The sequence below is a fragment of the Rhodamnia argentea genome, chromosome 9 (genome assembly GCF_020921035.1).
Source record: "Rhodamnia argentea isolate NSW1041297 chromosome 9, ASM2092103v1, whole genome shotgun sequence".
Lineage (NCBI taxonomy): Eukaryota > Viridiplantae > Streptophyta > Magnoliopsida > Myrtales > Myrtaceae > Rhodamnia > Rhodamnia argentea.
Genome location: NC_063158.1, coordinates 4375786 through 4392572, shown reverse-complemented (window position 1 = coordinate 4392572; position 16787 = coordinate 4375786). Strand labels below are relative to the sequence as shown.

Here is a 16787-nt window from a genome sequence, read left to right as displayed (position 1 = left end):
TTTTAAGAAAAGAAAAACTTTAGTGAGAGTATCTTAAAATCCCGATCTAAGTATAAATAGTTAATTATAGTGAGATACTTTTATATGTGAAATGAAATAGACTATGTACATCAAATAGATAAGAGAAAGAAGTCTTTTAAAAAAATTCCAAGAGAATATTGAGAGAAGAACATTTCAGAACACTAACATGGTAAAAAAAAATCATATATACCTAACTGGGTTTAATGTAATAGGTAGTAGGGAAAATGACACAAATGGTCCCTAAACTTTGTCTCAATGTACAATGTGATCGCTGAGCTTTTAATTTGACTAATATGGTCCGTGAACTTTTAATTTGTTCATCGTGGTCCTCGAACTTTTGAAACATGTTTAACTTAGTCCCCGAACTATAAGAAAATATTCAAAGTCGTCCTTGAACTTGAATTAATGGAAGGACTATATTGAACAATCCACCGTCAATTCATTTGGGAACAATGAGTGCTTAATTAGTAACAAAATAATCGTGTCCAGCTAAAAAGAAAACAATCCACCATAAATTCAATTTTAGGAAACTGGGACATTATAAAATATTCGATAAATGTAAAGTGAGTTTATAAATATAAGACAACCGATCCTACATCATTTGGTAATACTACACATTATTTTATATGATATCTTCCTCGACCATTTAAATTCCATGTTTATAGTTACAATTCTAGCTCCAAAGGCATAATCATCAATCCTTTTTTTTTTTTTTTTAAAAGTTGAATGTAAAATAAAAAGGGTAGAGAATGAGTTTTAGAACATGGGCACAATTCCCTAAAAAATCTCCAACTATAGGTTTAGTCCCAAATCAACTCCAAATATTTTTTTTTTTTGTCTTTTTGTCTAAGAAAAAGCTCCAAATTTTACGTCAAGTCCCAATTCTGTCTGGAACTTTTCTTTTTTTTTGTCTCCGAAGAAATCTAAAACTATCTGTCAGCCCCAAATCTATCTCGGACTTTTTTTTTTGTCTCATAAAAAATCTAAACTTTAAGTCTAGTCTCAAATATATCCCGAACTTTTTTTTTCGTCTAAGAAAGAAATCACTAGTTTTTCCTCTAATATTAAATCTGCCTCCATTAGCTATCTTCCAAAAAATGCTGTTATTCGTTCTAATTTTCATATCATATTATGGTTCATTGTGGAGACTTTCAACACTTTTTTATTGGGGTGGATTTTTTTATCCACGTGGGAATGCCATGTCGGTCCATATCTAATCACCCCATTACTTTGAAAATGTAGATTTTTCATCGACATGGAAATGCCACGTCAAGCTGGGATTGAACCACGAGTTAGATACGAGAATAGATTGTAAGTTTATGAACTTTTTAGACAAAACAAAATTCAGGGGCAGATTAGGAACCGAACCTAAAGTTGAGGGCATTTTATGAGACCAAAAAAATATCTGAGGCAGATTTGGAACCGAACCTAAAGTTTGGGATTTTTTTTCCGAAACAAAAAGAAAAATTGAGGAAGATTTGAGACTTGATCTAAAGTTGGGGATTTCTTTTCGAGACAAAAAAAGTTTTGGTCAGATTTGGGACTGGACCTAAAGTTAAGGCTTTTTTTTCTTTAAAAGAATTAGGCCTTAGAAAACATAGTTCTTTCAATATAATTTGGCATACAAAAATCACTCGAAGCATGAATAAATATACTAGATTTAGAGGTTCTTTTTTTTTTTTTTTCAGGCGAAGGATGATTGGTCGAGCACTCGTGGCGTTGGGATTCACTTGCCTTTTTCCCTACGCACAACACAAAACCTTCAAATGTCTCAAGGACACGGAAAAGCATTCAATGGTCACATAATAGGCTGAGGCTGGCGTGACGTGCATTTTTTTTTGGGCTGAAACCTGATCAGTATCCGACACATGTTAATGACGTGGCAAGTAGCGGAAAAATAAAAAAATATTATGTCCCGATTTTTTTCTTGGTCTTCATCCTCTTCCTCAATTGGTAGACCTGTCAAAAGGGTCTTAACCCATATATGACGTGCTTATATGAATGAGTTGTATTCAATGAATATGTTATAAATGAGTTTAAGCATAATATAAATTCTAGATGGATTTACAACTTACTTAGACCCAACTGCTTCTATGACTCTCTTTTCATTCGATCTCACCCTCACTTATTCCGTACTCTCACATCGGTTTAAGTATGATTTTTTTCTAAATTGGATTAAAAAAGAAAGTGTTTTAAGAATATGGATCGGATCGTGTATGTGTTAGGTCGGACACGTGTCACTAGATGTAATAAATGAATCATAAACGGATTAAACGAGTTTATTTGGGTCGGACCATTTATGATCCAACCCAAGCCCGACCTAGTCTAGTCATGGGGTGAGCTCTCCTCGTTCATCGCCATGCCTTCAGGTCCCCGTTGTCTTGTTATCCTTGAACTAGGGGTGATTGGTTTCAAGATGGGTGATATCCATCTCGAAACCTGAAATCGTTCATTAAGGACCGATCCCACAAAATAGAATTGAGAGCCACCTGATGGTTCTATGCATCCACCAATAATTGGAATCGGGTACAGGATAGGTCCCCATGAAAATCGCTTTTTTGGTCCAGTTCTGGGTGGTCTGGACGGTTCCTAAACCATTTACACACCCTTACCCCGAATGCTCGCGATTCTTCTGATAAAGACGTTGCTCAGTAATATCATATTCATTTGCTACTCTCCATAAGTACAACGCAAACCTTCAAATATCCCAAGGACACCAGCCTCTTCACTTAGCTTCTCCGAAAAAGGTCAAAAGTTTCATGGGGTCGTGACTTCTCTTTCCATCAAATTGAAGAGCTCTCGAGCATCGATTCCAATCGGGGGGCATACACAAGAAGGGACAGTGTACCAACAACGTGACGCCAATAGCAATGGCCAGGACCACTTCCCTTGAATTTTTCCCTTAGGACCATGTCCTTTAAAACGGATCTCTTTCGCGTGCCGTCACGTCTTTGACATTGCACGAGACAAAACGACATGTACGAGTGAGGTCACCTCCTTTGTCGAGGAGTTTTCCGACTCGGCTTGGATACGACAACACGGGCATCGTCGAAAGCGTACAACTAAAGTCTCGAGACGGCACGGTCGCATGCGGCTTTCCTTCGACGGGGTGGATACGCCATACGGAGTGATGTGGAATTCACCCCGAGATCCATGTTCTTCGGTTGCTCTAGTTCTATTCTGAATTTAGACACTCGGGCCAAATTTGGGAGTCTATTATGTCTTCCTTCTTCGTGGCATGTATAATTATTGCGGTTAAAAGTTCTGAATCTTTTGTCAAGCAAGATCGCACTTTCCCGGCTCTTGAATTGATCTCACAAATCACGTTTCTCTCCGAAGCTTATATCCTGTCCACTCAACCTCCTAAGCTTTTGCGTCTTTGGCTCGCCCCCTATCTTATAACCACAGCATATTCGTAATCGGATATACTTATAATTGCAGATGTTTCGCATAGCGCGTATAAATACATAATTTCGAAGATATTTCCCCTTATTTTGAAAATAAAAGGAGCCATGCCATATAAGATTACTGGGATTTGAGGGTGCTAAGAGCACATGAAATCTAACTTCAAATGGGAAGAATTCGTGTTAGTAATGCATGGACATTGCTGATACATCTCTCCTAGATGCGGAATCATGAATATAATTTGAGAGTGCGAACTGAGAATTTCGGCCTATGGGCCGTTTGGTCCGAAAGATCCAAATAGCCCCGCCCTCTATCTCTCTCTCCGCGCGAAGCCTCACACGCATTTTGTCAAACACTTGACATGCAGCCAATTCGCAACGGTGCGTAGCTTTCGTACGCTTCAAGCTCGCTTACCGTTCTCTCTCTCACGCTCTCTCTCTCTCAGATTCCTAATCCGTCGCTACGTCCCTCTCTTTCTCTCTCTCCATCTACCCCCTCATAAACCCCGCCATTTGATTCTATGCTCATTTAAAAACCGGACCTTTCTCTCTCTCGCTCTTTTTCTCTCTCGATCAAGCTACACGCGAATACCCTAAGCCATGCACCCTCACTCCTACGCCCTCGATTCGCTCTCCAGGTCCCAGGACCTCGCCGCCGCCGTCCTCTCCTCGTCGTCGCCCCCCCAGATCCTCTCCGCCTGCGCCGCCGTCGACTCCTTCCTCCGCTCCCACTCCCACTCCCCCGACCAGTCCCGCCACTTCTTCTCCCTCGCCTTCCCTTCCCTCGTCTGCAAGCTCTTTGGCTTCGGCGACGACCCCGCTTCCTCTCCCAGGCACGGCTGGATCGACACCGTCCTCGGCTCCAACGACCCCGAACTCGCCTCCCGGGTTTTCGGCCTCTTTGCCTCAAATGGTGCCCTCATGAGCTCGATTTTCGCCGTCGATCGGCTTGGGCTCGTGAAGTTCGTGTTCCCGGACGAGCGGTTGCCGGAGTGGGCGCGCTTCATGCTCGCCAACGCCAAGGACGGCCGCGTGCTGGGTGAATTGTGCTCTCTGTTTAGAGGTAGGATCAAGGAGGGCTCGGCTACGGGCTCTTCGTGTCAAGTGCAACTGAATGTGTTCGAGTATTTCGTGTTCTGGTTCGCTTATTATCCTGTTTGTCGGGGGAACCGTGAGAATTCCGATCGTGTTTCGATAAAGAAGAGTAGGAAGTTTAGGTTGGAGAACTGGACCGGTCCCATTCGTTGTTTTTCAGGTGTGAAGCGCGGCAATGAGCGGAACAACAAGTGTAATCTATATTTGTGGTTGCTATACGCGTATTTACGTGCTTTTGTGCCAGTCAATGATGCAGACGCGCATCAACCGTACCGTAGCTCGATTTTGCATTACCTAACGGAGTGTGATGGATCAGTGCTGGTGCAAGCTGAGTTCTTGGTTGACACTTTGATACACTATTGGCTGGTTGATAACGATATCTCACCCGTACCTGCAAATATATGCAAGTCGTTTGGTGTGTCAATTCCATTTCGTTCGGTGTTGGGAGAAACTCCGCCAACTCCAGGACTGGGGGAAGTGGTGAAGTTATTTGTGAGGTATTTGAATTTGAGTGCTGTTAAGGGTACAGAAGGGATTGATAATGTGGAGAATAGTGGAGGTCCAAGTTGGAAAGTGTCGAGGTCCTTAGATACCATGAAGTTGAGGGATAGTGTAAATGGTTCTCATTTGCTTTCGTGTGGATCTTGGAATTGGAATTTGCGTATTCAGAGGCCTCTGTATCGGTATATATTGCGTACATTTTTGTTCTGTCCAGTGGAAGCCTCCATCAAGAATGCTTCACAAGTGTTCTCTGTTTGGGTTAGCTATATGGAACCTTGGTTCGTCAGCTCAAGCGATTTCGCTGAGCTTGATGCAATTGTTGGTGGATACGCGAAGAATGAGAAAAAGGAGGAATCTCTCATTCAAGAGGGTGGATATTCATCTCGCTGGCAAGGTTATGTTTTGTCCAACTATCTCTACTATAGCTCGTTGGTTATGCACTTTGCAGGCTTTGCTCATAAATTTCTTCACACCGATCCTGAAGTGATTGTACAGATGGTACTGAAGGTTAGTCTCTTATCACAGTTTTCTATCATTCAACCCGGAATACTTACTCTGCTTCTAGTTCAGAAACTGCATGGAATTATGCTTGGTTGGATGATTCAGACTGTGAACTCTTATTGCTTCTTATTTAAATTTCTCGCTATGGAAGCGAATGCAATGCATATTGGATAGCATCGTTATGGCGGTACTTTATCCGTGAGGGAAGATGTTTTGCGCGTGCATATATATAAATAAGTACGTCTATGTATATGTACATACGTATGTACATATGACTGCTACAATAGACAATGTCTTGGAGTATGTCTTGTTTTGATGGACAAAAATTAATGAAAATCTTGGGAGATTGGTAGTTTATTTGTGGGGAACCCACTTTTGATGCGCCATTATGCATGGCAGCATCGTTTTTGGAACAGGTAGAGATGTCGCTCCCTTGTCTAAAGAAAAGTGATGACATCTCTGTCTTTCTAGCTTCTCTTTCTGACACTTGACAAGTAACAGGTGTGGCAGAACTTTGTAGCGACTCTTGGTTAGTTGTATTAGGCATATTTTGGTAATTTATCTACTGGTGGCTTAACCTAAGTAGGCGAGTGAAATGTGGGTTTGTCTAAGCTAACAAAGTCTCATACATGAGTATATGCGTGGTGGAGTTAAGCTATCTCACAGACAGTGCTTTAGTTTCAATTAGTATATTTAGTATATGCATGGGTCGGGCGCCTGCACGCTGAACTGTGAAGATGTAATGGATGGTACGGAGTTTGGATAAAATGCAAAATGAGGAAATTGTGATGTTGATAATTCCTCCTTAAACTACGATGGTGACTTCGCTGTATATGATCGAACTAGCATCTTGAGAGCTGCTTTCTTTATATGTGGTTTGCATCTTCTAGTTTTTTTGCTTTGCTTGGTAGGCAAATTGCCATTGAGCCAGGATTGTGTATCCTTACTGTAAGATACAATCTTAACAACTCTATAAATGGCAACAGAATGGAACCAAGAAATAATTGAACTCTCTCTCTCTCTATCTCTCTCTCACACACACACACGCACACACACACATATTACTACAATTTTTTTTGTGGTTGGACATAGAAACCAATATGCTGTTAACAATAAACTGAACAAGGAAGAAAAGATAAAACAAACAATAATAGGCATATCCAAGAAAGAGGGTTTGCCAGATTTAGTTGGATCACATAGAGGGAGTTCATCGTTGTAATTTAGAAGCAATGATTGACACACCTATCTTCCTGGCCTTTCTCCAACTTCATAGACCACTTTTCTTTTATAAGGTGTTACATCTTCAAAGTTGAGAGGAGAGAATGGAGCAGTGGCAGAGACATGAGAGGAAGCAATAGATGAAAAAGGACACGAGAAACTTGTGTAATGCTTCTTGTATAAAAGTTGCATGTTAGATAGTTGGATGTCTAATCCTCGAGTTTTGCTATCTTTCCAACATTTTTGGCCTGACTTGCTGTCAGTATTGTAGTTTTTCATGTGAAGTCATTATGAAATGAAATAGTATGTATTGGTAATCTGAATCTTCAGTATGCTATTTTTTGCACAAGAGACATGGTAGCTGTCGAAATGAGCTTTAGGATCTGCGGTTGAATGTGTCAGACAAGAAACGAGCTGGTTTTTGTTGGACTAGGCTTTGGTGCTGACTGCTGCTTGATTTTGTGTTGGGTTCAAACTTCACCATCATGCTTTTCAATCCCATTACACCTTTTTCACATTATACAGTCTACACATGTGTTCTATTTTGTATCTTTATAACAGGTTCTGTGTATACTGACATCGTCTAAGGAGTTGCTCAATCTGATAAAGAATGTCGATACCCTATTTCATATGAAAGAAGCTGGTTTTGGCAAATCAGCATTGACTGACTTGTATGGATTCATTCCATCAATCCGAGAACAGCTACAGGTAGGTTCTCCATCCTGTACAGTTTATTTGCCTATTTTATATTGGAGGATATGGTAAACAAGAAATGTTGAGCATTTTTGGTGCACTTTCTGCGTTGAGGTGCTGACTGAACTTATGGGAGATGGGACTATTTGATTGAAGGGAGATGAAATGGGGAAATAGTCATGCTGAAATGTATTGGAGATTATTGAATTTGATGAAATTTTGTGCTAAAGGTTTGGTCAAAAGTTTGACATGGAATGAAATTGTTTAATTAAAAATCAGGCATTGCAACGTAAGCTCTTAAGCTTCACAACTAGGGATTCTCAAGCATCACATTTTAGATCGCATTACACTATCTAAAAGCAAACAGTTGCTGTTATTTGTTGAATAGAGAGAGAAAATTAAGTGGGCAGTGTTTGGATAAGATTGCCGAATAGGGATGCTCTAATCTTAATAGCTAGTAGAATGCTTAGTGGAATGCAACAGCAGATTTTCATGAAGACCTGGCAAACTTGTCCACACTTCGGCCACAATGATCATGTTGATTCTTTGGGCTGTTCCGTCAGGTCCTTCCCGGTATTTGTGGTGCATGTAGCATGTTCTAAAATTTGTTCATCTGTTGGTGTTGAATCCATTTATGAGGTTTTAAGAAGATGGACTAGAACACCGTTGCTAATGGTGCTGTATATGTCTTTTCTTTTCTTTTTCTTTATGGTGTTATAAATTTTATTTCGACAATTAAGAATGGTTTCCCTGCTGATGCTAGGATTGGGAGGATGGCTTATGCGAGAATGATGCTGATGGATCCTTCTTGCATGAGAACTGGAACAAGGACCTGCGGCTCTTCAGTGCTGGTGAAGATGGTGGACAACAGCTACTCCAGGTAGACCTAGTCTCAGGTTTTCTTCTAATGGATTTTCCACTCCTTCACTGAGATGTTGAAAATCGATATTTTGCTTCTGCAGCTGTTTATACTCCGAGCTGAAGCCGAGCTGCAGACCCTTTCTGGCGATAACCTCGCACAAAACCTTCAACACATAGATTCTTTGAAGGCCCAACTTAGCAAGTTGTTTGGTGGTAACTTCTTTAAGCCTGTGTCAGTGACTCCCGAAGTGCAAGAGCAGCGGTCATCTCGAGATGGAATATTCAGGCCCAGAAGAGTGGTCCATAATGCATTTGCTGATATCAGGTACAAAGGTGACTGGATGAAACGTCCCGTGTCAGACAATGAAATTGCTTGGCTTGCGAATGTGCTTGTCGGGTTGTCGGGCTGGCTGAACAAGGCTCTTCGGCTAAACTATGTCGAAAGTGGTGATGCTGCTGCTACATGGCCGTTTGTCGAGGTGTCGGGTGACATTGCAGATGTGTGCGGACCTGTGAATACGATGAAAGTACTACTGTGTGCAGCCGGCTCTTGGCTTCTGATGTTGGGTGGGGAAGTGGTGGGGTTGATGAGAAAGCATGGCGTGAGGGTGAATCTGAGAATATTAGCGTCAAAGAAGATTGTGATGGTCTTCATCGTCTATGGTTTGTTCGTTCTGTTGAAGAAAGTTGTCGGGGTATAGCGAAGTCGATAATGAATACACATACTTCATATGGAAAAGCGGAGAGTAGAAGCGTGCAAGATGTAGATAGATAGCAACCCAGAGTTTTGTTTCTCTTTTCTTGATTTGGTCTTTACGAGTTTGGAGTGATGCTGCTTTTGGTAACCTTCTTGTAATTAAGTGAGAAATGCGCAGCGTGAGATTACTCAACTTCCCGGCTCATCGAACGTCTTTTTTCTCCTTTGCTATGACTACCGAATGAGATCCTACTGTTTATATTGCAGGTACTTTAAAGGGAGGCAGTACTGCTTCCATTCGTTGAGCCCGAGTTACGATACGGTGCGTTCCACGTCACCTAACGGCTCACGTCATCCGAGTGCAGCTTGCTTCTTTTTTTTTTTTATCTCGAGAATTCAATTCTTTGATCGTAACCGGTGGTCGTATGTTAACTACCCAAAAAAAATATTACAGAGCTCCACAGAATTTACTTTACTTTTCTTTTTTCACTTGATTGGACAGAAGTTACTGTGTTGGTAGGTAAAAGTTGTTGGCGAGGTCCGCGAGGATATCCGTTCAGGGTCTATAACCGCTACATAATAAAACATTCTTGAGAACCTACTCTTGGACTTGCTCGAAATGCCATTTCGATTTTCCAGAGGTTTAAGCGAACCCTTCTCAACTTTGTTAAGACGATGCTTTCGGCTCACAGTTAAATCTCTTGTCCGGTCTGGATAATTTAACCCCCGGTGACCTGTTTTCTTTCAAGATCCTGCAAATTTAGCATGACACTTATCAAGCAGATCTTCAATCAAAAAGAGAGCTGAGCTCTTTTGCGACCCTAGTGAAAATCCTAGAAATTTACTTACTTACAAAGAGGTAGGTGAGACCCCAAAAAAAAAAAAAAATGAGGAAGGTGATATGATCAATATTGATGTGCAAGAGAATCTATTGTCCCACAAAATAATCAACATTTATTACGAAAATTCGGACCGTATAGATTTGATTTGATATATGATTATTTTCGGTCCAGCCAAACGGTCTCTTGTTCGATTTTGATGAATTGATCGCAACATCTTCGGTTCATCCATACTTAGGGGACCCTTTTGTCTTTCCTTCGACAGGAGAAATTGGGAAAATATAGAACCTCGAGGGACTAAACTAAACCAACAAATATTCCACTTACCAACTCCAAAAAGGAAAAAAAAAAAAAAAAAAGGACCAAAGCCAATATTCCACTCGAAAATAAAGTGCACTAGGGCTTGGTGGGGTTCCCGGCATTGCTAAACTAGCCAGCATTATTGCACATGGAGTGTGTCCCATTATTAAAAATTGAAAACGACTCGTGCAATTTTAAACTACTAAAAACAAAAATTAATAAGAAAAATTCCAACCTTGGACCAACCTGAGTTGTTTTTTTTCAAAATCCTAAAACCTCGAACAGGATTCAGGTGAAATGAATCGGCATCATCGTTTGAAATCACAGCATATTCCAAAGAACTTGTTGATGGGCCATCAATGCCAGACATGAATACAAAAAAAAAAATTACAAAAAAAGAAGAGAGAGAGAGAGAGAGAGAATGGAAGAATCGGGTCGGTTTGGTAGTAGGAACGAGAAACCCAACGATCAATTGTCAAATCAGTTGGGCTTAAGTGAATCAAATCTTCAAAGTCATGTTAGGGTTAGAAAAGAAATTCCGTTGGAACATTTGTGTTTTTTACCGGACACTCGCCTTGATTTCGATTGGTTCTACTTCTACCGTTCTAGTCTAACTAATCTTTAAGGTCTTACAATAATTCGAATCATTAAAAGTTGCATTTTGGTCCATGCCGATTTCGTTTTTCGTACTGTCGTCAATCCTCAAAAGATTATATGATCGGAATTATTAAAAGTCGCATTTTGGGAAAGAGGGACCTCTCTCTCTCTCTCCTTCTTGTTTCCCTCTTTCCTATTTAAAGATTTCATTTTTGTACGTGAATAAATTTCAGTGGCTGATCTTGTGTGAACGTGACGATCGGTTCGGCCATTCGTCTAGTCGACGACCACCGAGGAGGATGTTCGTGACGTGGCTGTACAATCTCTCCGAGATTAGTCCTCTCTCATATTTCGATTTAGATCTAGGCCATTATTAGATATTTTACTCTATCAAACTAGATCAAGACATAGATGTGGAAGTTCTTTAGAGATATTTGATCTGTGTTCTTTCAACATATTGATATTGGTGTATCTTCACGGCGATGGTGATGAGGACGTTGAACCTAAACGCACATCGCAAGCCGTTACAAATAGAGTGGGAGATCTCGGCATGCTCTCACCTCCGAATCTAGTGATCGGACACCGAAATTTTACGGTAATAAATTTACTTTGGAGGAATGAGAGCGTGTTTCTAATTGCGGATTGTGTTTTGTTATTTGCTCTCTGGCTTTTACTTTGTTTAACAGTTATTTAGAATTTGCTTGATTTGAAATACATTAACTTTCGACTCGGCATCTTTCTTTCTAAAAAAGAAAAAGTTCTATAAAATCAATGGATGGTACGCATGGATTGAATCGAAATGGGAGACGTAAAAGTCAAGGGGAAAAAGCGTACGTGCGGGGTCGCACGTGTTCGATGATGGCCAATCTCCCATCTAACGTTCCGGGGGCGGGAGTCGTCCTACGTCATCGTACGGAAAGCAGAGGAATGAAAGCATAAGCTGATGACGTCATCCTCTCTTTATGAGGGGAAAGCACATCTTTTTGTGGGTCTAATACAAACAAAAAAAGGGGAAGATTTCATAATTGGCTGCTAATTCAATCCAAAATTCAAATATTTTTTTTTTATATTTTGTTTTGCTCACTTAGCTTTCGTCCTTTATTTCTTCCTTTTAATTATTTGGTCATTGGTGGACCAAGGGATGGGACATTCAGCCTCCGGACATCAACACATATGAAAAAAAAAAAGAATAAGTTTTATTATTAAAATCGTTTTGACTAACGATATTTTAATAGACGGGTGACCGTGGTTTGATTTTTCAATACGGACGACTTGCAAATAGCATGACAATCCGGCCACAACTTGGATCGTGATGGCTCGCATGTCGGGATGTGGCACAAAATCACAACGAAAGTAACGATTAGCGAAAAAGAGGATTCGACACGTAAAAGGTTTATTCCGGTTCGGCCTTAAATTTGGACGCTATGATTAGCAAATCGGATCTATCTATTACATTTCTATATTGTTAGAGAAAGAGATAATATATAGCGGTAGTTATTCATGAGTCCGAGTCTAAATCCAAATTACTAATAAAATATTAGCTTAAACTATAAAAAAAAAACCCTCTAACGGTTCGGGGGTGCGGCTCCGGCGACCCCGCTGGTGATGGGGAGTATGAACAACACTCTGACAAATAGATTTAGTTTTATGATAAAAAGGCTTTGTTAGAAAATTAAACCTAAATTATCTTGCACTTCCATGGTTATAGACACTTTGGATTTGCTAATTATTCTAATGTTTTAGTTTTGTATCATTTGTGACTCGGCATATTGCTTTGGACCCACCACATCTTCTTCTTCTTCGTCAGCCCTCTTGGAGTAAAGCATTTTACAGTCTCAAACCGTGAGCAAAACATGGTGATCGCCCTACGTTTTAAGGACCGACCCCATGATTGGTAAGCCGACGAGCCGAAATGTATGATTGCATTGATATCAATCAGTCATAAATCTTTTAATTCAATCATTTAAGTTCATTTAAAAATAAAAAAAGAATTAATTTAGTCCTAAATCTTTTGTGTTCACCCTAATTCGGTTCATCCATCCGGTTTTAGTAGGAAATCGCTGATGTGAACGCCGGTCTTGACAATGACAAATATTATATATTATATATTTTCTATTTTTTTTAGAATTTTAGAATTTTTTATTTTATTCATTTCATTTCTTTGTCTTTATTTCATCAACTCTAGCCGTCGAGGTCGCCGGCCAAGGCCAGCAACCCTTGCCCAGACTAGCCCTTGCTTGTGGCCAATGACCTCGCCGGCCAATTGTTGGGAAAAAAATGAAGGAAATTAAAGAAAAAGGAAAAAAAAAGTAACATAAATTTTAGTAAAAATAAAATTGAAAATTTGTCCATATCCGCTTCGATCATGCCACATAGGATGGCCATCATCTATGTCCGTGATTTCCTATCAAAATCAACCGGCGGACTCAATTAGTACCAACACAAAAAGGTTTAAGATTAAATTGGTTCAATTAAAAATTTTAAGATCGAATCGATACCAATCTGATAGATTTATGACTTTTTTGGTATTTTGCCCGACCCAAAAAAGAAACCTAGAAATGAGAGAGGTAATAAGGGCCTACCGGACTTTGCACGACCCTTAAAGGAAGAAGACGAGTGAGGGTCCCTATTGTGAAAAAGGGGAGATTAGATGCTATGCCATCAATGCCGGTAGGGTCGGAATCAAGATCTCGACGCGGGTAGGGTCGGAATCATGATCGCGGATGCCTATATGTCGATTTAGTAGATGCTAAAGATCAAATCACATTGATGTCAATCGATTCCTATGTCGAATAGCACCAGCAAACCCTGTGGACTCACATTTCGAAACCATGCATCGATTCGAATCAACAATTTGTGTCGGTCATGCTTCTCTTTGCTATTTTGTGAACGTTCGTAGCCCAGCCAGCGCAGACCTAGCGTGTTTGGTCAATTTCTTTTCGTGTTATGTGTTGTGATTATCATGATGAGAACAGGTGAAAGAAGGGATAATAAAAAGGGTTAGTTGATGCACGAAACGTAGAATTTGGAAAGAGTACGGAAGACTCGAAGTTCCACGTTCGGATTTCGTTAGGATACGGGGTGAAATTTAGTAAAAGATGAAATGTGGCGTCGCCGCTCTCCTCTTGAACTCATTAACATCCCCCCACAACTGGCAAACGCAAAAAAAATGATTAATTTTTTACAGTTACTTAATTAACTTTTTTTTATTCTAATCGACAAGTGACAGACCTAACTGATAATAGCTTAATTTGGCGAACACTAGAAATCATCGCTGAACCGAACAATCAACAACTTGAAGAGCATTGACAACTCGTCGGTGAAGTTATCCATAAAAAGGAAAATTTCAAAAAGAAGGACCCAAAGTGCCCTTAATTAAATAAGGGCACGAAGGGTCTTCATTGTATTAAAGAAGGGCCTGAAGTGGCTATGATGTTTCAAATAAGGGTTTGACTTCGCCGATCGGCCAACCGACCATTTTTCGGCCAATCAAGAGCATTTTTGTAAAAATATAATTTTAATATAATTTTTTGTTAAATTAAATTAAAACAAAAATAGAAACATATTTTTTTTTTAAAAGAACACAGCTGGGGGAGGACAAACCCCACGCTTGTGGCCGCCGCCCTATTGGTGGCCATTGAGTTCGCCGGAGCTTCGGCTAGGGCCGGCGACCCCTATGGCCGCCGGTGGGGGGGCGGCCACTGGAGGAGGTCGATCCTCCCGCTTGTGTTCTTGTTTTTTTTTTTTTTTCAAAATCTCTTAAAAAATAGAAAAATAAAAAAAATAGTAAATGACCAAAATGCCCTTAATTAAAGTGACTCAGACCCTTTTTTGAGACTAGACTAATATAGTCACTTCGGTTCTTTATTTGAAATAATATGAACTTCATGTCCTTTTTTGATACAATGAAGGCACGTCAGGCTTTTATTTGAACTTCATGTCCTTTTTTGAGACTTCAGCCACTAGGGAGAGTCAACATGAGAAAGTCGATCTTCCAGTGCATCATACTGATGAGCAGTTGAGGAATACTGCTCTAAATCTCAACTTAACGTCAACCATTAAAAAAAATAGTAGAAGATGATATGGCTAATTACATTGTGAGTCTATATGTGATTCAGTCATTAATCATCAATGGCATGAATGATACCCTCTTGAGGCCATATCTTTAAATGGGTATGTTCCTAGTTTTTCTCCATTTATTGATGCTAATAATATTGGTCAAAACAATCAAATTGACAACAATAATTTGGCAAATCAAACTGGTTGACAGCCCGAACAACTACCAAATGTTAAAAATAAAAGGACGATGGTTCTATTGGTACCTTGGGCCCTTAACGTGCTGATTAACGTTAATTATCAATGCAAGATGGCTAACTAAATCCACACTTAAACTTTACTGAAGAAGATCAACAACAATAAGGGTTAAATAAGGGCAAAAGGATACTTGGAGTATCAATATTTGTGTACGGCGTTCATGTTAGTGCTAATATATATATTTTATCACTTAAGTGCCATTTTTTTTTTTTGAAAAATGGTTATTTCAGTGCTAACTACGCTAAAGAAAATTTTCAAAATTTTTATTTGATCTTCTAAATGAATTCTTCTTTGTTCGGTTCTTGGAAATGAAAATAAAGAAAAGTTCTTTTTTTTCTATTGATAATGAATTTCTATCAAATGTATCTATTTGTTCTTCCAATTTTTCTTGACTCTGCTAAGCATAGATGAAAAGCATAGACAGCATTTACGAGGTTTGTCGGAGGATCTTAGTTAGCAAAAAAACAATTAAAATCAATAAAAAAAATCCACTTAATGTTAAAAAAGTAAAAATAAACTAAAAATAAGATAAACAATAAACAAATAAAAAAAAAGTTAAAGTTATAGCTGCGAGGGCTATGAGCCCTCGCCGCCACTACCTACTATCGTCGGCAATGCCCAGCGATGGATGGGGGAGTGCCCGGGTCGGTGACCCCCGCCAGGGCCTCACCAGGGGTTGGTGAGGTCTAGCCGAGGCTTCACGGACCCACGGCGAGGTCGGAATCACCAAGCGATAACCACGCCCAGCCGTGGTTGGGCGATTTTAACTTCACCTAGATCCGAGTGAGGTCCGTTTCGCCGTGGGTTTGCGAACGGCCGGGCCTTGCTGACCCCTAGCAAGGCCTTGGCCGTGGTCGCTAGAGCTCGGCCAACCCCCCTAGGCACTCCCCCACCCATCACCGGCGATGGTGGGCGGCGGCGACAAGAGCTCACGGCTCTTGCCGCTGCAACTACCATTGCATGTTTTTTTTTTTTTTGTAAGTTATTTTTTTTTATTTAATTTTAATTTTATAGAAAAATTAACTTAATTTATAGTTTAAAAGTCTGCGTGGCGTCCTCGTGGATTGAATTTTTTTAAAAAAATGTTCACATAATATTAAGAAATTAATAAAAAAAAATCACGTGTCTTGTTTGATTGGAATTAGCACTTAAGTGATCATTTTTTGTTGGAATTGACACTTAAGTGATCGTTTTTTCTCCGATTTGGTACTTAAGTAATAAAAAAAATATATTGATATTAAAGTGAACGTCGTACACAAATATTGACACTTTAGGTGTCTTTTTGCCTCTAAATAAGGGTGTTATTATGCATGTTTATATGAAACCACATGCTGATTGGGTTAATAATCAGCCTTTTCTATGAGGCTTCAAAATCCAGATTTTGTCATTTTTATTGACGAAGATGAACAATCGACCATCGAGTACATTGTTTGATCTGTAGCCTAGTGTGGAGAAGTAAGAACAAATGAGTTTTTAAGATTATGTTATTTCCTTTTGTCTTAGTCAAAAAATGCTTTCACTGGGTACACTAATTTACCATCTAATTCGGTGTGTAATTGAGCAGACATGGAAAGACAATTTCATTCTCGCTTTTATAGAGTGATACCTGGAGTATCGACCATTGATTTGGTTAGACTTTTTATGAGTATAATAGTGAGTTGGTCCATCAGTTTATTACTTGATTTAAGGAGGCTAGAAATAGATATCTCACTTCGCTCTTAGAAAAAGAATTCACAAATCTAGCTT

The 16787-nt window shown here is 39.7% G+C and overlaps 1 protein-coding gene across 1 annotated transcript; it reads left to right on the top strand.

The window, feature by feature from the left end:
• The first annotated feature begins 2700 nt into the window (after positions 1-2700).
• Positions 2701-9211, top strand: LOC115736845. The gene is made up of 4 exons (XM_030668692.2): positions 2701-5528; positions 7302-7448; positions 8197-8313; positions 8396-9211. Exons 1-4 carry the CDS (start codon positions 4026-4028, stop codon positions 8993-8995), a joined length of 2367 nt encoding a protein of 788 aa, XP_030524552.1. The 5' UTR covers positions 2701-4025; the 3' UTR covers positions 8996-9211.
• Positions 9212-16787: the final 7576 nt, after the last annotated feature.

Excerpts from the sequence above, each read along its gene's own strand:
- LOC115736845 (XM_030668692.2), top strand. The coding sequence starts at position 4,026 with ATGCACCCTCACTCCTACGCCCTCGATTCGCTCTCCAGGTCCCAGGAC. Across the intron at positions 5,529-7,301 it reads TTGTACAGATGGTACTGAAG|GTTCTGTGTATACTGACATC; the intron begins GTTAGTCTCTTA and ends TCTTTATAACAG. Across the intron at positions 7,449-8,196 it reads CAATCCGAGAACAGCTACAG|GATTGGGAGGATGGCTTATG; the intron begins GTAGGTTCTCCA and ends TGCTGATGCTAG.